Raw genomic sequence first — 27367 nt, 5'->3', positions numbered from 1 at the left:
TAAACTCTGACAAGACTGAAGTCATAGTGTTTGGTCCACAAAACAAAGGGACAGTGTCAGCAGTCACCTCCAGTTCTCGCTCTAAAACCTTCAAATCAGGCAAGAAATCTAGGGTAATAATGGACTCAGACTTGAACTTTAACAGCCACATCAAATCAATAACATCTGCAGCTTTTACCATTAAAAAACATAGCGAAAATCAAAGGTTTATGTCTAAAGCAGACTTGGAGAAACTTATCCATGCATTTGTCTCCAGTAGGTTGACTACTGTAATGGTCTGCTCACTGGCTCTCCAAACAAGCTGTGAGACGCTGCAGAACATCCAGAACGCTGCAGCTCGGGTCCTTACTCGAACTAGGAAGTACGAACACATAAGTCCTGTGCTCAGGTCTCTGCACTGGCTCCTGTGCCTCAAGAATAGACTTTAAAGCAGCTCTGCTTGTGTAAAGTCTCTCCATGGCCGAGCACCAAAGTCCATCTGTGACATGTTAGTGTCATATGAACCATCTCACACTCTGAAGCTCAGGGACCGGCCTCCTGCTGTGCCCAAGTCACGACTAAACAAGGGGAGTCAGCGTTTCAGGTTCATGCAGCTAAAACTGAACAGTCTGAATGTGAGACAGACTCTTCTGTGACGCTGTTTAAATCAGGCTAAAACATTTCTGTTTAACTGTGCAAATAACTGAAAGGTTTCATTCCGCACTCTTCTCTCCAAATGTCTCTCTTTTTTAATTTTAATCTTCATGATTATTTATGTTTGATTTGTTTTTATTATGATTTTAATGTATTTCTTATTCTGTAAAGCACTTTGAATTACTTTGTTACGAATTGTGCTAACAAATAAACTTGCCTTGCCTTGCCTAATTCGATATATTGTGATGGTCCGCGATGTTATTGTGAGAACTTTGACGATACGATATCCCGATATTTCGGTTATTGTTACATCCCTACTGGGTATCATTAAGAAGTTGCCGATACGATGCATACCTTGATACAGTGCACTTTCAATTCGATATGGTATATTTCAAAACGATTCAATACAGTTCAATAAAAAATAAAGTCTAAATCATGGCTGTGATACTAAAAGTCTTTGTTAAACCACTTCTTGTTAATATGAAAAACGCACATTTTAATTATCAAAACAGTGAAAATGTCAAATGTGTTACATAAACAAGTTTCCCTTCTCTAAAAAAGCAACAAAACTGTAGTAACTGCAGTAACAAATTAATTCCGTAAAATATACCAAAAATACTCTTGGCAATATATCGATACAGCAGCCCGTGATATCGATACTGTATCATCACATTAAACAATATGGATATTTACGTATTTTTGGACACTCCTAGTTAGGGCTGTCATGTTAACAGATATATCGCTGAAGTAAATATAGAAGATAAATTATAATATTGAAACTAATTTATGCCACTAACAAAAAAACCTAAGGGCAGATTTAAACTACAAAAAGTATATAATACTGTTCAAAAATAATGACTTTTTAAAAAAAAATCCCAGTTTTACAAAGGAAAAGTACTCTCAATAAATGCTGACCCCCCAAAATTATTGTTCCATCTGTGTCACAGTAATTGTCGTGACAGGCCTCGTTGATGTCCTATTACCATTGCCAAATTAAAGCTCCACCGTGGAACCTTTAACAGACTAAAATAAGAGCATTTTTGTTTTTTAATGGGATGTTCTTTCTGCACTGAAAAACGTGTCCTTACTCTGAGCGGGCTTGTATCTCCACAAACCTGACTCTCATTTTGCCTTTTTCAGGGCTTCCTCCTGCTTGTTTCCATGGAAATGTTGCTCCTTTGGCTATATTCCATACACTGTAAACTCAAATAAATGACCTGAACTCAAAAAAAAAAAAATTTGGCAATTGATTACCTCAATTGTTTTAAGTTGATGAACTTAAAAGTCACAATCTTCTGGAACTTTAATGCTTGGATGACTATTTGTACCTTTTTAATAACGGCTGAATTAAAAGTGCTCATTTAGCTCAACTCAAATACTTTGCAGTTAATATGACTTATTATTTTAATTTATTATGACTTATTATTATAAATTTGGGAGTTTTCAAACTACTGGAATAATACTTATTTGGTGAAGCGCTTTGAAACTGTATTGCATTTTAGCATTTACTATATAAATTAAGTTTACTTATAAATCACCTCTATTTCAAACAATAGAAATAACAGGATTTTATCATTCTCAGCATTTAATTACTTCAATCTACTAAGTTGTACATTACGCTCACTTATACCCATAATAGTTCTGTTTAATAAAAAAAATATTACTTAAAATTACTCAAACAGAAGAACATGTTACAGCAATTTGACATAATTAAGTTATTAGGACTGTTTCTAAAACTTTGACTATACACAGCTTAATCTATTTAATTACTCTGAGCGTTCGGGTTTACAGTGTAGTAGAGTGTAATACTTATTTATCATGGAGAATGTTCCGAAGTGTGGTTTTAAATTTTTCATGGAATCATGCATAACTCCAGAAAGTGTTCCAGTGTTGTTTAACTATATAAGTATATAAATTCATACGTTTCATTTTTTTAAATTTACTTTTTACATATGACAATAGTCTCGAAGCAACATTCACCAAACACCTGGCAATAGTGAAAATCCTAAATGTAGGGATGTATCAATAACTAAAATATTGTACTATCGTATCGTCAAAAGTCTCACAATAATATCGTGGGCTGTAACAATATATCGAATCACAAGTTCCTTTGCTTAAATGAATAGTTTTACAGTAGCAACAGCTTATAAACATAGGGAACTACATATCCCATGATTCATTTCAGTGCAGACAACATAAAGAAATGTGTTTTTTGATTAAATTCTTGGGATTAAGATGGTAATACTTCTAGTCAAGGTATTTTAAAAGCAAAAAAAAGAGTCCCATCTGCAATTATATCAGCCTCTCCAAAATATAGCAATAAATATCTTAACGTGAGATGCATTTCGTGATAATATCGTACCGTGAGATTTGGATATCCATCCCTACTAAATGTGTAATTAAGTCCACTAACCTGAACAGTGAGTAAAAAAAAAAGTCATGTGTAGTAGGGGTGGGCGATATCTCGATATTTTAAATATATCGAGATAGTTTTTAAACTCGATATGAATTCTGACATATCGTATATATCGATATAATGCTTATATTCAATTATGATTTCGCGGCTTCGCTTGTTTAGCTTCTCTCTCGTCGTCTCTGCGCGCCCCCGCCTCCCTGATTTTGTTCGCTCGTGTCTCCTTCACTTCTCACTATTGCCGTAAAAGCCGAAAGTTGGTGCCAGTGAAAAGCTTCAAGCACCACGAACCTTTTCCACCATTTACAGACAAGAACATCAGCAGCACATCCTCATATTCCTCCGAGTCTCGTCCTTTAGCCCGAAAGAAGTTAAACGAGCTGAGCTGCGTGAGAAGTGTGCTGTTTATGCAAATGAGCCATGCGCTTAAGTTTAATTTCTGTAAAATGTAAACACACGTGCGCAAAACTGCATTAAACACATTATTATCTCAAATGGGCTGATGTGGCTCTAGAGTCGTTATGCTTTATATATTGTGAAGTTTAGTAATATTAAGTTTATTTATGCAGAAGATTTTAATGAACAATCTGTTGCAGTGTCACTTGTACAATAGTGTTTGGAAACTTTGGGTTTGATCTGCAGTGGATTGTGGGAAACCTCAGAGCTCTTTACTGCTGGTGAGGAACATGGATCTGTTAAAATAAGGAACATCCTGAACTTCTTCTGCTGAAGGAGCTCGTGGTTCTGGTTCTGGTCTGGATAACAGAGTTAATGCAAAGATGAGCTTGTGTTGAGTTGTTTTATTTATGAATGAAAAGAAGGAAATACTATGTATTATTTCTTTTATTTTACAGTTAAATTATTATTTATGTAATTAGTGTTTTTGTAATCTTAAATGTTCCTATATGAACTGCCGACCTCTTACACTTCAATAAAAAATAAAAAAAGACCTTGTGGAATTTGGCAGATTTGTTTTTGCAGTTTTCAGTTTTAGGTGGTTATTTTTTCTTGAACATATATCGAGATATATATCGTATATCGAGATATAGCAAAATATATCGAGATATATTTTTTAATCCATATCGCCCAGCCCTAATGTGTAGCCCTGATTCTTGTCTTACAGATAAAACGAACTTACATCGAGCTCCATGATTTCGCGGATGGTTTCGTTGAAGGTGGTCCAGTTCCCAAAGTCGATGGTGATGACGTGCGGTCTGCCGATGTACTGCTCTGCGTAAGGATGCTGCGAAGTCACCTGGCAACCAAGAAGAAGAAATTAAAAGGAAGTGTATGGAAGATTTAGATTTTAAACGAAATAAACATGGCCTAATTGTGTCCCTAGATATGAGATAGACATGTTCAAATCAAACATATCTTTTACTGATTTATTTTTTATTACAAAAACATTGGACATGACGGCCAAGGTTTTTGTTTTTTTGTTATAATTTGGTGTTTTGGTTCAAATCCAGGCAGAAAGCAGAATGAGCCCCACATTTGTCTCTCAGTTGGGTTGCCAGTTCCAACACTGAAATCCAGTTGGTTTAAACCTAAAATGCCTCTGTCTGATCTGAATTCTCACTTCCTAAACAACAGCACCTGCTACCAACCATTAATCTGTGCATCTGCTGCTGTTTTATATGCTGTCCATATACTGAGAATGAGAAAAAAAAAAAAAAAGGTATATGTCCTCTATATGCAGATTAAGGCACTGGCAACCCAGGTTCAGTTGTGATTGCAGTACCTATTTTATAACTGTGAGCGCCGGCTACATAGTGTTCCTCTAAAAAACTGGAGACAAATACAGGCCCATAAATAAAACATGTGACAAAAACACCGACATGCTCTATTCTGGGTTTTTAAATAGATGTTTGGAAAAGTTTGAGCTTATTTCATATAAAGATAATGAAGATTTACAGCCATTTTTGTCTTTGAGGTGAAATTAAATAGATAAAAGATAATATAATAGATGCTTTTAGTGAAGGTAATCTATACACCTTATTTATCAGAACACAGAAACATTTCCAGCTTTATTCATAGAGCTTTGAAAAACACGATAATCAACACTTGTGACTCTACCAAACCAATTTGAGGTGTGATTTTGAGGCGCTACCTTCATAAAAAACACCTCTAAACATATAACTTGAGTCTATGTATCTGGTGTAGGACGTGTACCTTCCTGGAGGTGGGCTTTCCTTTGAAGAAGTCGTGGTTGAAGGAGCTGTGTGGGGGATTGAACATGGGCTGGAGGAAGATGCATCCGTTGGCTATAGCCTCCAGTGGAGCGGGGCCTTCGTACGGGAAGCCAAATCCTATAAAAAGCTTGACAGGAAAAAGCAGAAGGAGAATGGAAGGGCTGTTGTGTAGGCGGGCATACATTAAGCCGCCCGTGCGCTTGTGAACACGCCAGTTTGGGGAAGCAAGATTAATCGCAACTGAATCGAAATTACAATTTGAAAGGACGTGATTATAAAAACGCAAAGGCCTCAGTGTTTTTAAGTAACATTATTTCATCTGCAAGCAACAAAATATCTGCATATTCTCTGCGTAAAACTGCTACAAACATGTTCTGAAATGTGATTTTTCTATTAGTTTGTCAGTTAAAATAAAGAAACGTTTTAGGCTATGGAGCTAAATTATTCCCTGATTGTGGAAAAGATGGACTGGCGTGGGCAGAGTTGTTTTAGTTTCTGTTTTTCCTCGAGTGATGCAGAAAAGAGGGGGTCACTGTCTGTGTCAATGTTAGAGCTTCGTTTAGTCAAATCTTCTGGACCTATTGTGTTTGTGTTTGTGTCTGCTCTAAAGTTATCATCCAAACGACCACAGGTTATAATTTGGACATTTTAAATCACAATATTCATCTACAATGTCTAAATAAAAGAATTGACTTCCATGTTAGAAAACTGTGGTGCAAAGAGTTGCGATTAGGGATGGGCATGATTAGTGGACTGATCGATAATTGATCATTAAAAAATTCGTTGATTACGTTCATTTATAATCGACAAACCGAATGTAGGTTTTTGTCCGTAGATATGAAGCTGCACCTGACAGCGCAAACACTGGGGTTGCGGCTTCAGTCCCACGTTTTGGCTCTGGCACCTCCTTGGAGATCACTACAGCTACACTACACTCATTGAGGGCGTTTACATGCACATCTTTATCCCGGTTTTGTCATGGTGCATGTTTAAACAGTATCCCGGTTACCGCAACATAAAGAGCTGCGCTAAACCTGCACATGTTTGATCTCTGAAAACATGAACAATCTCCAACGCGACACACACACAGAACAGAAAGAACACCTATATTCCACTGAGTCGTGTCCTTTAGTCCGACAGAAGCTGAACTGCGGTTCAAATGAGCCATGCGGTTTTAAGTTTTCGTTTCTGTGAGACTTGCACAAAGCTGCATTAAACACATTATAATCTCAAACGGGTTGATGTGGCTCTAAAGTGTTTATGGTTTATATGTTCTAAAGTTGAGTTTATTTATGCAGATTAGTAATAGTAATAATAATGATGATGATACTTTTAATGTAAAAACATTAATGATTAATCAAAAATCGATCGTTAATTCTCCCGACGATCGATTAATAAAATTTCATCGAATGCCGATCCCTAGTTGCGGTGTTATTGGAACCTCAAATATATAGCTGTGCATCATGTTAAAGAGCAAGCAGCAGATTTTTTTTTTTCATTCGTACCAAAATGACTACAACTACTTCTATGTGATACTGATAAAACCTAAACGTAGAAGAAAGTACAGAGCAGTGGGCATTTCCGTGAAAATGGGGGTTGATCAGAGCAGGAGAAGAAAGATTTTCTAACATGTATGAATCGCACAACATACAAATTGAATTAGTAAACGAGAAGGGAAAACAACTATATATGGTTTGCTTTAAAAATTAACAGTTAATCGATTCCCATCATTGAAACTTCAATACAAATCAGGATTAAATATTTCTCTTTGATCCTTCAGCCCTTTACCAGTTCTCTGTGTACCTTGGCTTTCCTGAGGAGCTGCTGCAGTTCGTGCTGAGGCAGCAGACCGTGATTCTTGACGAAGGCGGGCACCTGCGGGGGGCGCTGTGAGTCGTAGTACACGGTGCCGTGGATCTCCATGTGGTGGTGTAACACCTCCAGGAACTTATCTTTGCCCTTTGGAGAAACAGCTTTGATTACTATCACTGTAGTCATCCATCTTGTTGGCGTGTGGCTTTTACCGCTCTAATTACTCTATGGAAAATATCCAATATAAAACAACAGCACCATGAGTTATTAACAAATCTGGGCCGTACGCAGTGACCTGGATCGGCTTTTGTTCTGATTTTTTTTTCATTGTGAATCGCATGTAGTCATCTGAAAATGAGTCTAATATCTTTGTTAGTTCATTAATCATAAATGGCACACAGCGTAAATAAATGACCCTATTGTTTACTTCCTCCGTTTCAGAATTGAGCACCTTGTAAGGCCGATATGCAGGCACCAATTCAACTGCATGAATCTGCACTCAGGCATTTCCAGGGATAAAAGACTAAAGGCTCATTATTCATTCTGTTTGGGTTCAGCAATCACCCACCAACCAACCAGTAGATGGTTCAATCTCATCTGAGAATATGCGGTTGTTGTGCCCTTAGCAAGACACTTGTGACACTTGTGTTCAGATGGGCGTGATTGACAGTAAATAAGTAAGCAAGTTTTTATTTAGATAGCACTTTTCACAGACGTATGTCACCAAAACGCTTTACAGAACATTATTTATTCACTCCATACCCGATGGTGGTAAACTACTATTGTAGCCACAGCTGCCCCGGAGCAGACTGCGCCATCGGTCCCTCCGATCACCACCATCACTCACGCACACACCACTTTCATACTAGGCAGCCTGGGTGAAGTGTCAGTTTAAAAGGACACAACGACAGTTTTTGCGACTGGCGCCCCACTGTGGCACCTGATTTTCCCAGTGGTCTCTCATCCAAGTACTAACCAGGCCCGGCCCTGCTTATTAGCCAATTAGGGAAAAGCATAGTTTGTCTATATGAAAACAAATAAGGCTGCTTATGAGAAAAAAATATCACAGGGCACTGAAAAACATTGTGGATTTCTGTAAAATCAATTAATGAACCACTAAACTTTTAAGATAGATGACCAATGAGCTCTTTCGTTTCATGTCACGGAATCAAACAAATTCAGACTTCAAAATCATGTTTGGAATCGGGCTTGAGACGAAAAAGAGAGCTTGGGGACCAGACTCATCCCTGTGTGTAAAAAATACAGACAGATACTCTGGACTTTCCAGATAAACAAAATGCCAAATCACCACGCATAACTATAAATGGAATCTGCAAACAGATATGAAAGAAAAGTTGCAGCTGTAAACATAACTCGACTGTACATCATGCAGACAGACACAAATGGAGCTGTACTTACTTCCAGCTGGGTGTATCCGTTCGGTGCATGACAAACAGATAAGAAGAAGAAGAAACAGAGATTTCAACAGTAACACCCTGACAGAAACCCACAACAAGAAGTGAATGAGATGCGATTCACAGCTCTCATGAGGCCAGTCAGATGTTCAGACTTCTTAAAATCTCCAAGCAGAATTTTGAGCTCGGGTTTCACAGAAATATGTTTTGAAACCAAGTTGTTTATCTGACAGTGTTTGTCTACACGGGGAGATGTCCTGGGCTATAGGATAAAGAAGAAAGGCTCAGCTGGATCCAAGCGACTGAGCTGAACCTTAAGGGAGAGAGTGCACTTCAAAGTAACGCCGGTGTTTGGAGCAAAGAGGGACAATGGCTGTAAACAAGGACAAATGCACTATAACAGACAATGCAGTGCCGATGCCAGACAGGTATTGTTCCGAGGTGGGTAGAGTAGCCAAAGAAGTTACTCAAGTAAAAGTAAAATTACTTTATTATAATATTACTTGAGTAGAAGTACAAGGTAGGAGTCCATGAAATTACGAGAGAAAAAAGTATTTTGAAAAAAAAAAAAAAAAAAAACAAGCAAAAAACTAACATATGATTTATAATGTGAACTTAAAGAGAGGACATTTTACTTTTTTGGGGTATTGACTGCTAACTTTAAATAAAAACTATATATTAATATATTATATAAGTTTCATTTCCGTTTTGACACTGAGTCTCCCCTCTCTTTGCTCTCCGCACTAAATCAGTCCCCCAGCACGTTAGGTTCTTGGTATTAGGTCTTTTATAAGAAATAAATATGGTGAATAATCATAAGGACAGCAGTTTGAGCCCACATACTGTGCATACTGTTGTTTCACCAAGCTTATGTATGGGACTATGTATGAATGCCATATGGACATAAATTATGCACATGACACAACAGTCCTAGGAAAATTCAAACTGCTTACTGTATTTTTCGGACTGTAAGTCGCACTTTTTTTCATGGTTTGGGTGGTCCTGCAATTTATACTTTGGTGTGACTTATATATTAAAATTTTCAGACTGACAGCCACGAGGGGCGTGCTAGGCTTGTATATCAGTTTTTTGCGCATGTCTCCTGCAGAAAAAGCAACAGAAAGAAAGTTTGGAGTGAGTGAGAAACTTGTGAGGGACTGGAGAAAAGCGGGAATGGAGAACACAGCTTCACGGCAACCGGGAGGATGCGGCATGTCTGGACTTAAGTGACAACCAAAGTTGCACGGAGTTGCTCAGAAGTGACACTGAGGATAAAGAATTCAGTGGATTCATAGGATTTAGTGATTTGGAAAGAGATTGAGAGTTTGGTAAACTCATGTTCTGTTGTTTATGCTATAGTTGTCTGAATAATTGTTAACAGGCCTATTCAGCATGTTGTTCTTTATTCTACTGTTGTTACTATAATTTGCTTTTCAAGATGAAATGTTGGTTCCTGGTCCCTGATTTTATAAAATAAATTTCCCCCAAAAAGTGCGACTTATAGTCCGATGCGACTTATATATGTTTTTTCTTCTTCATTGCACATTTTTTTGGCTAGTGCGACTTAATAATCCAAAAATACGGTGCTTTCTTAAGGTCACAGGCAAAGAACTTAAGTGAACTGCACACATTCTAACAGGGTTCATTGTAGTCATTGTATAATATGTGTCCTTTAAAGGGACAATATGTAACTTTTATGGTTTGCCTCCTGCTTGTCTCCATTAGATGTTATTACTTTACCGGAAAAGTGTCACAAAGCATCTCATACATTTAATTACTGATTTTATTCAGTTCAGTCAGTGGCCATGATGTTGTCCCTGATTTATAAAGCCCATAAACACGCAGTATATTCACTTTCATATAGGACACATCTGTACAGAGACTGACCTTCCACATGCTGGCATCTTTCCCATACACCACGGCCATGTTGTGCACCTTGTTCTTCTGAATAGAGAGCCGCTCCGTCTCATTCACCTCCTCCACCACGAAGCCCATGAAGGAGTTATCAGGAGTATGGGCTGCCAAGGACAAAGCAAACACACACTCACGAGTTATGGCCACAAGTTTATCGGATGGGACACAACGGCTATTACAAAGATGTGTACCAGTAAAACTTCAAGGTGAAAGTGTACAATGTTCAGAAGTTGTTAAAAAGTCGCTTTATTTTGTTAGGTCTTAGGAAATAGAAAAGTTAAAACTAGAGCTGCAAGATGGATGCAATTAGGAAAGTTTTTCAGTGTAATAAACACAACCACAATCAAACAAGCTTTTATTTTAGTCTATATTTTGAAATAAGGTTACATACTGTGACTTTATTACATAATATATATATATATATATATATATATATATATATTTTTTTTTTTCCATTTTACCATGTACAAATTATACACAGTGTAAAGAAGTGGGCTAAGCACCTATAGTGCTCAACTCCAGTCAAATGAAGCTCACAATTTTGGAAGAATTTATGTAAATTTATATGTAAAAAGTGAAATAAAAACACCAGAATGATGTAGAGTGAATATTTTAAGACCAAAATGACGAGGCTCACTGAAGCAGTTACAGAGAGACAGGTGACAATTTTTCAATATAAAGTCAATTGGAGCCAGAGTCGACGGAGCCGGAAGCGTGACCATACTCACTTCCTTAGCTCTGTCCATTTATATAAACAGTCTGCGGTACAAGTTTATGAAAGTGTCTCATTTAGTTTAGGAATGCTTTCAAAAAGTTTTAAATAGAATATTAAAACCATACTTCGGCACATTCTCATGTTTAATGTCATACTGTTAGTGACGAGCAAATGAGACGGAGCTCCGGAGCACGTCTCGTTCTTTCTGAAACAAATTGCTCTGAAGCACTGCCTCAGAGCTCATCTCGCAGCAGTCGCTCACGTGACCAAAGTGTCGAAGTGTCGGTCCCTCCCCTACTGCTTCGCTCTGCGTGTCAATCGCTTCAGTATATTGAAGCATTTCATTGGCTCAGCAAGTGTTCCGCTCTGCGATTGGATCAGAGTGTTCAGCGCACTTCCGCGATTTGACAAGTGCTAAACTGCTACAGTATAAAAGATGCACCAATATTTCTTAAAAATGTTGGGTGGCGAGGAGTATTGTGTGACGTTAGTGGTGATTTTGGTGACTTTTGGCGACTTTTGGCATTTGTTTCGATGGCATCTACAAGTGGAAAAAAGCGATCCATGGTTTGGGATCACTTTGATCTAATTCCACCTAACAAGGTCACCTATTTTCTTATTTACAGCTGCTATTTATGTTGCTGTTTACATATTATTTTAAATCATCATTATTATTGTTGTTGTTAGGTACGGTGTCGCTCTGCACACAAGTATTGTCTTACACTAACAATACTTCATCGATGCTGAAACACCTGCGTGCCAATGGTTAAATTTGTCCACTAGAGGTCAGTGTTTCTCCAAGGCCCCAGACGAACCATTTGAGACAATACTGCGACTGAGGTGTCAATGCTTCATGAGGCTCCACTTGCCCATCACTACATACTGCATACTGTGGAAGATTATAGCCAAAGAAACAAACATGTTCATGGAAACAAGAGTCACGTTTGTGGAGAGGCAAGCTCGCAATAAGGAGGCACGTTTTTCAGTGCAGTAAACAGAACCATAATAAAAAAAAACATGCTTTCATTTTTGTTTATTGTAAAGCAAAAAAAAGTTACATACTGCAACTTTATTTATTTTACCATGTAGAGCAACATTGATAAATTGGCAGTGTTGGAAGAGTTTTTTTTACTTACATAAAAATATAGATACCAAAGCAAAAAAAAAAAAAACTCAAGTAAAAGTATCACATGAAAAAATCTAGTAAGGTAAGTAAAGTAAAAGTATTAAAGTGCCAGTTTAAAAAGTATTTGGCGCAGATTTGAGATCTAATGAAGCTTCAAAGATACTGGTTTTGATCAAACATTTAACAGAATTTTTAGAAACAATTTGAGTGACTTTGTAGATGGAGAATGGTGACAGTCCTGTATTTGGCTAAAGTCTTGAAATAAATGTATTTGTAGAATATAATGTAACAATTTGAAAAAAAATATGATTATATATATAAATAGTATATATAAATAGTATAAATAGTGTATTATACTTTTTACTTTTTCTTCACTGCATTTGTACTTTCTACTCCACTACATTAATTAACTGGACTGAAAAGTAAAAGTATTTTTTATTATTGTGTTTCTGTATTTTTTAGCAAGGTGGTAGTTTGATCAAAGAAAAATAAACAAATAAAAACTAGGCAAGTAAAGTACAGATATCTAAATTTACTTAAGTACAGCACTTTTCTACTTTTATTTTGTTGTGTTCCATCAGTCTAAATTGGTCAGTGGGTATTGTATTATTTTGCTTCTTTAGTACAAAATTGTAGAAAATTAAATAAAACAAAGACTGAAATTTGTCATGGCAGAAAAGCTATTACGTTGTGGATCGTCTAGTTCGTGGATCGTTAAGTTCAGAAATATTATCCAAAAAAATGGAGTTACGAAAATTGACTGGTGAGAACAAGCTGTATTTTAATCTGTTTTGATCATAGCTACTGCAGCACTGTTATTTTAGCAGAGCCCCAAAAATACTATGTACCAGAAAATAAGCGCTTGTGAGGTGCCAAAGGGTAGCATTATTTTTTTTCCAATTTTCAAAACTGAAATGAAATTTGACAAGTTTCATTCCAACTCTTTTCACTTTGTAATTACAGTGGTGTCAGACTTCAGTTCAAGCCTATTACTGTGTTTGGAGTATACAGAACGGCAGAATATGAAACTGTCAGACATATCACATGCTTTATTTTGTCGCAGGATTCTTTAAAAGCTCTAAATGTAGAGTAAATCCAATGTTATTTACTACTATACTACTACTACTAATACTACTGCTGTTACTTTAAAGATGCAGTGTGTAAATTTTCTGGTGGAGGGTCCATCAAATGCTTTTCTCAATGAAAATGTTATTGCTTGCTTTGTCTGGAATGTTCCACAGTATTGTTACGGCCCCAGGCCTTAGACTGTAATTTGTTTTGTGTGTTATAAATTATTCTGCTGACACACCTTGATTCCTGCTGTGGGAGCCCTGGTTTGTGATTGGTGGGGCAGGTCGACGCCCACCTCACCTACAGCCACCTCCCCCTATTTAAGAAGATTACCTGCACCTGTTCGGGGCTGCTGGCCTTGGTGGCCAGTCTGCCATTTTGGTTTTGTGTGTGTAGTTCTGTTTTCGTGCCATTTTTGATTTAGTCACTCGATTCTGTTTGTGGGTTTATGTGGTTTAATTTGGGGAACTTGTGTTTAGTTTCATGTGTGTCCCTTTGTTAACCACTCATTTTGTGTAAGCCTGCGTGACCCCTTTTGTGGCACAAAAGTCAGTATATTCTGTTGTTCTGTTTCTTAGTTTAGGTTATTTTCTGTATATTTTAGTCTTTTGTTAATTTACCTTTTACATTCCTGTTAATTAAACATTATTTAATTTATTCCATTTCACATCTTGCTTTTATTTTGTTACTTCCTCCCGTCCCTAGCAGAGCTGGGTCGTAACAAGTATGACATTAAACAGCTCCACCTTACATTTATGTGAGGTCGAGCTGTGAATCAATACTTATGGAACATGAGGACTGTTGTCATAGTGATTAACAAATGTGCATATAACAGGAAGAATACTGAATGAATGAATGAATACTTACGAAACATAGTCATATACTGGCGTGCGTTGAGGTTCCAGTAGCCCCAGTTTGTCCTGTATCCGTGCTGGGTGGCGTACTCTTCATGGTTGTAGGCGGGCTCTGTCCCAAAAGTGTCAATCACCCGGATGTTACACCTAGAACAAGAGCATAAATAATCAAACTGAATACTATGCCACATTCAGACTTAATGCTCAGGGCTCGACGTCGTCCATGTGCCCTATGGCCCCCCCGAGGGTATAAAATCTCGTATGCTTGTTTTGACAGTAAGACTAGGGAGAGACACTTCTGTCAGGGACCGGCAGCTCTGTGATTGTGCGCACAGTTGCTTTAATAAATCTAAGACTCTTTGATTTGAGACAACTTCTCTGTTTATTCTTTATCCTAGAAATTCCATAACATGCTCAATTTGGATTTTTTCATGAAATCTGTTTTTTTTTTTTTTTTTTTGGACATCGTTCACATTTCCAATTAAATGCAACTTGTACGTGATCTCCAGTGTGAACTTTAAACGCCCCACAAATGTCCCGCATGCGCATTTGAGGACACAACATATCACAGGCAGCGAGTGTGTTCAGTGTTTACGGAACTAGACTAAACGCTGGGTTTGTTTCCCAAAATACAGTCCAGTTCTTGGTAAAATGGACAGGTTACACGGCCTCGGCTGCGTCATTTGTTGAGTCTTTAGCCTCCTTGTATTTGGCTCGCAGGCTCTTTTTTGGTTTTTTTTTGACACTGGAGCCAGGACCAACTGTAGCTGTGCTTGGTCATTTCTTTGGCAATCATTTCAAAAAAGCCTGGTTCTGATAAGACTCCTCCAATTTGGCCTGAATACAGCGATCCTCCAAATATTAATGAAATCCCGAACCTTTCTTTCCCTTTCCGCTGGTTAGACTATGAGCCTGACGTGTAGTTTGGATGAATGTGACCTGGCCGTTCAGACTGAAGTTGCATGTCAAAAGATTGGATATGTATCGGTTTTAGGACCACATATCCAAGTGACCTGGGTCACATTTGAAAAAATCAGATCTGTGTCATTCAGACTGTCATTAAAAGATCAGATACAGGTCGCATAGGGGCAAAAAAAAACAGATTTGGGTCACTGCAGGCTGCAGTCTGAATGTAACCTTAAAGGGCCTACATTAAACAAAATGTGCTCTTGTCAGATTTAAGTCATGTTAGAATGTTGTTACCTCCTCAAAAACAGACCTGGAGTTGTGTTTTGTTTCATTCACACGTTTGAGTAACACTGCATTTTTAGTCTGTTTACATCTCCAACGCAGAAAATGCTCTGTTCCACCTTGTGATGTCATTTAGTGGTAGTTTTGAAGTTACTTTTTACTGTTTGTTTAGTAGAGTTTAGCAATTCCAGGGCTGAAATGATCCAAATGTTTCTAGTGAAGTTTGAAGTTTAAAAACACATTGGAGCACTTCCTGTATTACCAGATGACATCACAATGTGGAAGGAGTGTTTTTTGTTTAAGAGAAGAACTAAATATGCACGTTTTGTGTGTTAAACATGTGTGAATGAAAAAAAAACACAACTCCAGGTCTTTTTTTAGACGAGGAAACAACATTATAACATAGATCAGAAAATCGCTTAAATTGGGCCTTTTTAATATGAAATTAATATTTGCAATTATTTATTTCTTGTATAAATATGTTGTTTTAGACTGAATTAAACATCAAAAATATAGTGGAATGTATTTTCACAATTGATGGTACTGGTTCACTTTTTTGTACAGTTATAAAAATGTTGATTAAAAAAAAAAAAATTATAAATGAAACAGAACAAAAACTGAAGATTAAAGAGCACACAAACAAACTCCAGGTATGTTTTTTGACGAGTTAACCATATTCGAACATGGCGTAAAGCTCACTAGAGTCAGTTTTGTGTAATATACGACGACCTTTAACACTGTGACATTTCAATACCAATAAATGCTAGAAAAATCCCAACTTTTACCACTAGAGTTTTGAGGGCTTTCCTGGCTCAGACTTTGCTGCCTGAGTGGAGAAGTACAGGTCTGTGTGTACCCTGCAGCACAGTACTATGAGTGAAGTTTAAAGTACAGCCTGTGTCAGTCCCGTGTCTCCAGGCTGAGGGCGCGACGACCCTCCTCACGCTCACGGAACAAGAACCACTCAGCTCTGCTCTGACAATGGCAAAGAGGGCTCCAACTGCTCTACACATCTGCTGTGGATGGAGAGAACGTTTCCGTGAGATGAAATACGAGATTGGGTCCATGAAAATGACACAAGACAAAATTTTGACATAACTGCTCATACATAAATTGTGTGATGAAGTTTAGGATTGTAGTCACGCTTTTCTTTTTTTTTTAAAGGTCCTATAATGTTGGTACCTCATCAAAAACATACCTGGAGTTCTGTTTGGTTTCATTCACATGTTTGAGTAATCCTGGTTTATTAGTCTGTCTGCATCTCCAAAGCTCAGAATGCTCTGTTCCAACTTATGATGTCATGAAGTGGTAGTTTTCAAGTTGACAGCTGCGTTTTACCTTTAGTTCAGTAGAGTAAAGATTGGCAATTCCAGGGCTGAAATGATCCAAATGATTCTTGTGAAGGTGTATGGAGTTTAAAAACACAGTGGATCACTTCCTGTATTACCACATGACATCACAAGGTGGAACAGAGTGTTTTTTGTTTGAGAGAAGAGTTCAGCCTTAACCGTTTTTTCCATTATTCATTTAACGGCCATGTCCCGTTTCCGTGACTTAAACTGCGATGCCGGACTTTTGCACCGTATACAGACTGAACCAGGACTGAATCAGGACTAAACTGGTCTCAGTCCTTGTCTCAGTGCTGGTCTGGTCCCGGTCTCAGTCCTGGTGTCAGTCCCAATCTTGTCCCGGTCTTGACCCGGTCTTAGTCCTGGTCACAGTGTCAGTCTGGTTCCGGTCTCAGTCCCTCGCACCTTCGAGCCCATCCCGACATTCAGTCCTGGTTCAGTCCTGGTTCAGTCCTGGTTCAGTCCTGGTTCAGTCCTGGTTCAGTCCTGGTTCATTCTGGCATCACACTTTACGTCACGGAAATGGGAAACCCTAAATCGAAAACTGAAACAAATCATAATCCGTTTTTTCAGTTTGGTTTTAGAGACAAATAATAAAGAAAATTGTTTTTTTTTTTCATTTTCTTATTTTTGGTTTTATTTTGAAAAACTAATGAAGGAATGATACACTAATTATTATGGCATAATTTGAACAATTTAAATAACAATACTAAGTAATAAATAACAATAATAATAAAAGAAACAAGACTTTCACATTGGAAAACTGCTGTGTCCAATGGGAGCACTGGAAGCAACATCACAACAAAGAGCTGTGACGCTGTCGGCAGCTCAGACGGACAGCTGCAGATCACCATAGCAAGGAAAAAATGTTTACCAAATGACTATGTGGCACTGCTAAATCCTACATGCATCACAGATTAAGAAAATAAAATTGGAGAACAAAGTACAGAGCAGTGGGCGGTGAAAAAGGTGGTTGAACGGCAATATAACGTCTTGAAAATAAGCAATATAAGATTTCTCAAACATGCACGAATCACTGCAAATACAACTTCCAGAGGGAACATGAGAAGAGAAACAATTACAACATGGTTCAAAGCTCTGAAAAGTTCACTTTGCATAGTAAGTCTGCTGTAAGGCAAATGTTTTACCTGATTTGTAAATAGGTCAGTTCATTTTAAATGTATCCTCACTGTATGTTAGGAGGACAAGACTAATCACAATCAAACTGAAATCACAAACTGAATGAACGTGAATTGTGCATTGTCAGTTTAGCCATTTCAAGTCCTGCTCCCACAATGTTTAGCTTGTGAGTTTGCAATTAGCAACGTGATGGCAACAGCAGTTTAAAATGACAATGTGTGATAAGTGTAAAACATGCTGGACACGCTACAGCTAACAGGGAGACACATACATCGAGGATGAAACTAGAACAAGTGCAGGTAAAGCTGTAAGATAACGATTCTATTGAACTGTGGCCTTGTTACACTCTGACAATGTGCTTTAGCTTGCCTCAGTGCTTGTGTTTAATGCGGCTCTGTGCTAAGACACATGCAGTCTGCTTTTCCCTAACAGCTCCATGAGTGATTGACAGACACATTAAACCAAGCGTGAAGTACAAGACTGACTGTAGCTTTAGTTTCCACTTAGAGGCACGATTGTTTGAGCTCACAGTGTAAAATGGACCTGGAGCTGTGTTTGGCTTCATTTGCACCTTTCAGTAATCCATCTTATTTAGTCTGGGTTTCCGTCAAAACCAACGGGGGAACGTAATAAAGTGAATGTAGTGAAGTACTGTACTTAAAGATGCACTGTGTAACTTTCCGGGTGGAGGGTCCGCCACTCTGGAGACATTATTGCTTCACAGTATGATTAAACTTATCTATTTCCATGGAGACAAGCATCACATCACTTTACAGGTCTGATTTGTGGAGAGTTTTTTCAGGTATTGTCTAACCGTAAAAAACAACAACAACAACAAAAACACCAATAATTCAATAATAAGCAAGTTTAGCAATCACCCTAACATCCCCATGGACACAAGCAGGTGCTGCACTTGTATCAGAAAGGTTACACAATGCTAGAGCCACCTAGTGCCTCCACTCAATTTAATTTCTCTCCAGCGACTAGGTCAGGAATCGGAATACACTAGATGATTTGCAAGAACCCCGGAAGTGCGAGTTCGGGCACCAGCCAATCAGCGAAGAGCCATACAACGATTCCCAAGATCGAGGATTTAAAGCTGGAACAAACAGAATGTTTGGTGAATTTTATCAAGGGGAAAGATGTTATTGCCCTTCTTCCTACGGGATTTGGGAAAAGCTTAATATACCTGTTAGCCCCGTTAGTGGTGCATTACATACGTCACGACCAAATAGCAGCAATTGGTTAAATAAAAAAAGTACCTTCCTACCATCAAGCAAATGAATCCTAATGCTGCGAGGTCAGACGGTTTCCACGAAGTAAAACCGGCTGATGAATCAGGCTAACACAATGCACCTTTAAGAATTAATATTAAGTATCTGTAATTCTTCAAGTAGATTTTAAAGTGGATACTTTAAATTTTATTTCACTATATCTAAAAGCAGGTGTCTGTACTTTCTTCTCCACTACATTTTTGAACTGGACTGAAAAGTAAGAGTGTTTTTATGATAGTTTGAGATCTGCTGAAAAGGTTGTGTTCATAGTTTGAGCAAACAAAAATCTACTAAGAAAAACAGAAAGAAAAACACTCTTTTCTATTTTAACTCTAGCTATTCAATTGCTTGATACTTAAAAGTGCATTGTGTAACTTTTCTGGTGCAGGGTCCGTCAAACGCATTTCTTCATGGAGATGTTATTGCTTTATCTGGAATGTTCCTCAATATGACATTAAACATTTATTCAATTGCATGTGTTTTTATAGCTCAAAAATACCTTGAAAAACAGGCATTCTGACTGTGAGCGGAGTCGCCTCTCCACAGATCTGACCTGTAACTTGGGGCCCGTCCACACTTGTACGTATTCGAGTTGTTTTTGCTGTGGATGCAGTGTTCATTCACACTAATCTGATGGAAAACGGCTCCAGAGACGGAACGATCTGGTGCCACCAGCTCCCACGAATTCATCTGAGTACGGATTTGATCCGGCGCTGTGTGGACGCCTGAAAATGCTGATACTCTGATGTAGATCTATGTGCCGCTAAGTAATTCACCATTCAAGAGGCTAGAATATATGTCCATTCATATATACGGTCTATGCGTACGACCTGCAGACAGATAATCTCTGAAAAGTTTAACATGAACCATCTCCAACTCAATAGAAGCACAGAACAGACTCACCATCAGCAGAACATCCGTCTGTCACAGAAAGAACACATATAACCCACTGAGTCGTGTCCTTTAGTCTGACAGAAGCTGAACCGCATCAGTGCACAATAGCGAGCTGTTTTTTTGAGCACTTTTATGCAAATGCTTATGTTTATTTTGTCGCAGGATTCTTTATAAGCTGTAAATGTATAGTAAATCCAATGTTATTTACTACTATACTACTACGAATACTACTGCTGTTACTTTAAAGATGCAGTGTGTAACTTTTCTGGTGGAGGGTCCATCAAATGCTTTTCTCTGCACTTTTATGCAAATGTTTATACAAATTAGCCATGTAGTTTTAAGTTTAATTTCTGTAAAACATAAACACATATGCTCAAAGCTGTGTGGTTAGGGAAGACTCGCGGACACAGAAACGACGTGTCGGGTGCAGATCATTTCCGATACGGTGATTCGTTTCAGTTTCTTAGTCTGGTTTGGTCTCCGTGAAGATAGAAAGGTGTAATATCACACGGAAACATTGCAAACAAAGTAATAACATCTCCATGGAGAAAAAAGCATTTGACAAACTCTCCACCAGAAAAGTTACACAGTGCACCTTTAGAGTCGAAGTATCAATATCTGCGCTGAAAAAGACGGATCTGTGAGCACTGTCTCAGCACTACATTAGCTAGAAGATTTTACAGACTGTTTTTGGCTTGAGGGGATATTGACTTTTTGACAGGAAATCAACACTGTAACACGATTAAAACAAAACAAGTCTAGTTCTGAGCAACCCACATCAAAATAACTGAAAATAATAATACCACTTTCACAGTCTCTAACCAGTGGTGGATAAAGTACTCAACTGTATTACTTAAGTAAAAGTACAGATACAAGAGCAAAGAAATATTTGAATAAGTAAAAGTATCACATGAAAAAACCTACTTAAGTAAACATATTAACGTACATGTTTAAAAATGAACTTAAAGAGAAAAAGTAAAAGTATGTTGTGCTGATTTTTCAAATGATTTTTCAAAAAGATTTTGATAAAGATTTGTGCTGAATTTTTTAACACAAACAACTGAATCTATAATTTTTCCCAGCTATTTTTTATTTGCACCTGTTTGTTTGCTCACATTATGAACACAAATACCTCGGCCTTTTCAACAGTTCTCAAAAAATACTTTTAGTTTTCAGTTCAGTTCAAAAATGTAGTGAAGTAGAAAGTACAGATACCTGCTCTCAGATGTAGTGAAGTAAAAGTAAAAATGATCCACTTTAAAATGTATTTATAGATGCACCATGTAACTTTTTGGTTGGGGGTCTGTCACCTGCTTGTTTCTATAGATATGGTACATAAAGCTGGGTATCATTAAGAAGTTGACAATACGATACATACCTCAATACATAGGCCATGATACGATACATATCTGGATACAGTGAACTTTCGGTTTGATATGATATATTTCAAATCGATTTGATACAGTTCAATAAAAAATAAAGGCTAAATCATTGGCAGTGATGTCTTTGTTATACCACTTCTTGTGCAAAGTTTATATGAAACACACACATTTTGATCATAAAAACAGTGAAAATGTCAACTGTGTCACATAAAAGAGTTTCTTTTCTCTGAACAAGCAACAAAACTGTAGCGCTGTAACAAAATAATTTAATAAAATATAACAAAAAATACTCTCGGCGATATAGCAGTCCCCGATATCAATACTGTATCATCACATTAAACGATACAATATATCAATATTCCAATATTTTTGCACATCCTAATGGTATGTATGTTAAAGAGCTTTATTCAATTACAGTAAGTACTTTTATTATTTATATAGCACTTTTCACAGACATATGTCACAAAGACGCTTTCCAGAGCATTATTCAGCACTATTCACTCCATACCCGGTGATGGTCACAGCTGCCTTGGGGCAGACTGACGGAAGCACGGCAGCCTTGCCAATTGGAGCCATCGGCCCCTCTGACCATCACCATCACTCACACACACACCACCTTCATACTAGGCAATGTGGGTGAAATGTCTTGCCTAAGGACACAATGACAGATTTTTATTTTTTATTTTTTGGTGACTGGAGCCCCTTGTGGCACCTGATTTTCCTAGTGGTCTCCCATCCAAGTACTAACCAGATCCGGCATTCTGATTCGTCTCTCCACAGATCTGACCTGTACCTTTGTCTGCAGTGTTTCCCACAGCACTTTATAGCTAAGGCAGCTGCTTGGCAACAAGTGTCCACCTCCTTGACTATGTCCCTCCAAACCACGTGAATCCTTACAAAACTACGGTTTTCGCATGGAATCTCTGCGCACACCCACCTAGCCCAACCCCTCCTCACTTTTTCGCCAGCACCGCCTTGCCTAATCAAGTTTTTGTGAGAAATATTGGTCTGGTTTGGTCTCCATGAAGATCGAAAGGTTTAACACCATACTGCGAAACATTTCATACAAAGCAATAACATCTCCACAGAGAAAAGCATTTGACAGATCCTCCACCAGAAAAGTTACACAATGCACCTTTAAGTGAAGTACAGATAACTAAAATGTACAGTACACATAGTACCTCACAACTTTTACTTCATTACCTTCCACAACGGCTCCTAACACATTAGCCGCTGCTCTGTCAGTCACTGCTTGTTGTTAAGAGCTGGTCGATCGGCTATAACCTTGGACCCGTGTCAATGCATTTCACTTGAGGCAGTTTATTTTCACGGAGAAAAACGCCACTAGCATGCTAATCCCTCTTAATGACTGCGCGCGGCGGTATGCTCGCAGACTAATAAATCAGGTAGGTGTGCAATGTTGTTTCCTTATTGATAATACAACACAATTTGCATCCCAAACATTGCACAACGCACTCCAGATAATTATCCTTGTGGCAACGCCGTATTAATCTTCTGAAGTTCCGCTGTTCGTCTTAATATTTACCTCCCGGAGTGGTGCGTTTGTTGTGTGTGGGATTTCTCGCTTCTGTGTGGATAAAAGGGACTCATTTGCATGTACACTCAGAGTTGCCCACCTGGAACCAAACAGAATGATGGCAGATGTATTTATTTTCAAAGAGCCCAGCTTGTAGCCAATTAGCGGGGAGGAAATCTGTTACAAGGAACATTTGGTGGGAGAGGAGTTGTACAGTGTTGCTAACGATACACTTGGGCTCATGTAACTGGAGTTTGAAAGAAAGGATGAGGCCGACAAAAAGATAGGCTTTTCCTTATAGTTTTAGGTCGACAAAAGTATCAAAAATGCTGCTGGTGCTAATTAGGGATGGGCATTCAATTCAATTTTCTTAAGCAATAGTCGGGAGAATTAACGATCAAGTTTCAATTAATCATTTACGTTTTTATACTAAAATTATCATCATTATTTTTACTATTACTAATCTGCATGAATAAGCTCAACTTTACAACACATAAACCATAACCATCACAGAGCCACATCAGCCCGTTTTGAAATTATAATGTGTTTAATGCAGCTTTTTTTTTGTTTAAGTCTTGCAGAAATGAAACTTAAAACCACATTGCTCATTTGCATAAAATATAAGCGCTGAAAAACAGGTCTTTCCTTGTGTCCTGAGTGCTCAGTGGAATATGAGTGTTCTCTTTGTGACAGAGGGATGTTGATGATGATGGTGAGTCTGTTCTGTGTGTCTGTCACGTTTGAGATGGTTCATGTTTTCAGAGATCAGACGTGTGCAGGTTTAGTGTAGCTCTTTATTTAACATCATTTCACTCACTTTATTTATTTTGGCTTTTGTAGTGATGAAAAGACTGAAAAATGTTTGTCTTTTGGATGCATGCAGACACAATTTTATGTTGCAGTAACCGGGGGGATACTGTGTTTACATGCACCATGAAGAAACCGGGATACTCAAAAAATCTGATCATACGGGACACTGATGTGCATGTAAACACATCACTGAGTGGTGCAGTGATCTCCAAGGAGCCAGAGCCAAAACGTGGGACTGTGAGGCCACGACTCCAGTGTTTGCTCTGTCAGACTCCTTACGCTACGCACAGCAACCTACATTCAGTTTGTTGATTAAAAATGAAGGTGATCTACAAAATTTTTAATGATCAGTTATCGATTAGTCAGCTAATCATGCCCATCCCTAATGCTAATTGATGCTAAAACTAGTATTGAAACTTGATACTCATTTGAGCAGGTTTTGATACAAAAAAAAAAGTCAGAAGTCACATGTAAACAAGTAAAAAAAGTATGAGGCTGATAAAAAAAAACAGGGTTTTCCTTATCGAAACTTGATTCTTATTTGAGCAGGTATCAATACTAAAAAATCTGATTCACAGGACAGATTGGGGTTGTCAAAAGTATTGAAAATCAGGTACTAATCAATGCTAAAACTAGTATTGAAACTTGATACTCATTTGAGCAGGTATCGATACAAAAAAAAAAGTCAGAAGTCGCATGTAAACAAGTAACAGGAGTCTAAAAGAAAGGATGAGGCTGACAAAAACATAGGGTTTTCCTAATCGAAACTTGATACTTATTTGAGCAAGTACTGATACTAATTAAAGCCAGATTCATGGGACAGATTGGGGTTGTCAGAAGTATCAAAAAATCTTAAGTGAATCGATACTAAATCTAGAATCGAAACTTGATACTCATTTGAGCAGGTATTGATACTAATTAAAGTCAGATTCATGACATGGGACAGATTAGGATTGTCAAAAGTATCAAAAATCAGATACTTATTGATGCCAAAAGTAGTATTAAAACTAAATACTCATTTGAGCTCGTATTGATACTAAATAAAGCCAAAAGTATCGAAAATCAGATACTAATCAATACTAAAACTTATATTGAATCTTGATACTTATTTGAGCAGGTGTTGATACTAAAAAAAAAAAAAAAAAATCAGATTCACGGGAAAGATTAGGGCTTACAAAAGTATAGACAATTCTAACACTAATCGATGCTAAAACTAGTATTGAAAGTAGATGTGCATGTGAGCAGGTATTGATATCTTTCATGAATAGTTTTAGAATGATCTTGAGAACCACAAAGACTATAAAACTGCATGGTAATATAAAAGGAAAACTATTATTTAAAGGTGCATTGTTTAACTTTTCTGATGGAGGGTACACCACATTTCTTCTTAAAGGAGACATTCTTGCTTTGCTTTTGCTGAGATTAAAACTCTATCCAGCCTTTGCTTCATTAGAGGTGATGTTATTGTTCAGAAATACTTTTAATACCTCCACCGAACTGACCTGTACCTTGGCCTGCTTGTCTCCATGGAGATAGATAAGTTAAATGCCTTACTCTGCAACATTCCAGGCTGAACCAATAAGTAAATCTACATGGAGACTTGCAGGTGGCGTACCTTCCCCAAGAACAGTTACGCAATGCAAATTTATTGTTGAAAATTATCAATGTGGTATCAGAATCAGTATCGAGTACTGAATCTATCCCTTAGTATCGAAATTGAGTTTGAAGTTTTAGTATCCTGACAACACTATTGCAGATCAGCACGTCATAAGCTGAGAGGGCTTTCACGCCGACAGCAGCTGGTGCGCACCAGTCATTCCATTTGAACCCAAAGCTCTTAGTTCGATTAGTTTTAGCTGGTGTGAAAGCATCAATTGCACTCGGATTTGCACTACAACAAGCGGGACCTGAAAAAAGAGGGGGTCTTGGTCCGCATCATGAGACAGGCTCAGTGTCCCTGAGCCACGTGTAGTCGAACCCGTTGTGCGCAGGAGCCTCGGATAAACGTCAATCGGACCAGTTTTGGTTTGTTTGCAGGTGTGAAAGTCTACATGCTACATACAATAATTATTTTATTGCCTAGTGAGGACAAAATAATCAAACTAGCGGTGTGAAAGTGCTCCAAGTCAACTTGCTGAATCATGTTTCCAGGGGCCAAATGGAGCCTTCAGACTAATTATTATTACTGCAAAGTGAAGTAATTCTACCACTATAACTTCAGCTGGTATGGGGGCAAGATCCACTTTTTCCTATTGATTACATTATACTTTCCAATGAAATATTCAAAACGCAACCTTATCATTTCTATTAGGGACTAGACACCGAAGAACTTTTTTTTAAAGCAATTTTCATTTCAGCTTTCACTCATCTGTATTAAATATTGGGTCATGTAAACCAAGAAATGAAAAAGCTTTTAAATAAACAGTGATGCATCATAACCATGTGCGGACCTTTTTGGACACCTTTGCTCCGGTTGAATCAGCTTTGTTCACGTGCGCTAGTTGAATCAAATTATCTTTTTTCTTTTATTATTCAAATTCAAATTTCCGTGCAGATTGTCAGTGGCATTTCAATTCCAATTTATTCATCCAAAATCTGAACCCCTCTCTCTCCTCCGAACTCCAGGCTTTTACTCCTTTGTGACTGACTGAAGAACCTGAAGGGTAAAAGCGCTACAGTCAAGCTCTGCTATTTTGATTAAAATTTGAATTCACTGCACAACACTACAAAAAGGCATAGCTATTTACAGGTGGATGATATTAGGGATGGGTCACATATCGGTTACAGTATTGATATCGGCAGATAATGATGCAAATTTGGCAATAATGGTACTGTCTGATATCGATACTTGAGAACGATATCTGACACCAATCATTTTAAAAAAGATTAATGAGTCAAAGTGCAAATAGAACAATGTAAAGCAATATTTTACATCTCAGATAAATACATTTTGCTGATATTTTTATAGATTTACAGATTACAGAATTTTGAATCTTTACTATTCGACTTCGTAGTAGTAGTTTTATTTGGTCATTTTGCAGCACTACAAAACAAAATAAAACAAAACATAGACTACAACCTCATTGATCATGACCAAAAGGGTCTAGGCTGAAGTAAAAAGTACTTATAAAGCCAAACCCTATGAAACGATGACAGAATTCCAAGAAAAAAAGCAGCGTATGAACAGCAAATTCAAATTTACAATTTCACTTATGATTTACTGTATATATAAGTGACAAAATATAAATTAAAACAAACAAAATTTTATGTATAATTCATTCATTCATTCCAGAGCTCTATATATTTCAAAACATAACGCTTTATACTCTCTTTTAAAGGCTTCTACAGTGTTGAACTTTTTAAAACCATCACTCAGATTGTTTCATATACTATCCCCTCTAACAGAAACATAATCACTTTTTTTAAGTTCTTATCTTCATTTTTTAAAGATGCCTGTTTTGTTTTCATTTATGGTCGCACAAACTAATTATAATGGCAAACAAGGCACAAAATTCATTGTCTACGATCGCATCAAAACAAAAGACAATGTTAAAGAAAAGGATGTATTTAGTTAATAGTTGTGGTTTACCTGTGAAGACAATTATATTTCTTTTTCGAGGTATTTCTGTAAGATTTGATTTTTAT

At 37.6% G+C, this 27367-nt stretch overlaps 1 protein-coding gene across 1 annotated transcript in view; it reads right to left on the bottom strand.

Moving 5' to 3' along the window:
* LOC110160690 (alpha-1,6-mannosylglycoprotein 6-beta-N-acetylglucosaminyltransferase B-like) overlaps positions 1–27367 on the bottom strand; it is a 212782-nt gene that overhangs the window by 34007 nt on the left and 151408 nt on the right. Inside the window, exons 11-16 of the mRNA XM_020925372.2 lie at positions 14159–14292; positions 10353–10483; positions 8470–8475; positions 7042–7197; positions 5219–5365; positions 4185–4301 (exon numbers count right to left, since the gene is read on the bottom strand). Of these exons, the coding sequence (XP_020781031.2) occupies positions 4185–4301; positions 5219–5365; positions 7042–7197; positions 8470–8475; positions 10353–10483; positions 14159–14292 (691 nt within the window). The remainder of the gene's footprint in view (positions 1–4184; positions 4302–5218; positions 5366–7041; positions 7198–8469; positions 8476–10352; positions 10484–14158; positions 14293–27367) is intronic.

This window comes from Boleophthalmus pectinirostris, unplaced genomic scaffold (genome assembly GCF_026225935.1).
Source record: "Boleophthalmus pectinirostris isolate CB_2022bp ecotype Guang Dong unplaced genomic scaffold, ASM2622593v1 HiC_scaffold_17, whole genome shotgun sequence".
NCBI classification, from domain to species: Eukaryota; Metazoa; Chordata; class Actinopteri; order Gobiiformes; family Gobiidae; genus Boleophthalmus; species Boleophthalmus pectinirostris.
Note: the sequence above shows the minus strand (reverse complement) of the source record. Positions and strands in the feature narration are given on the sequence as shown.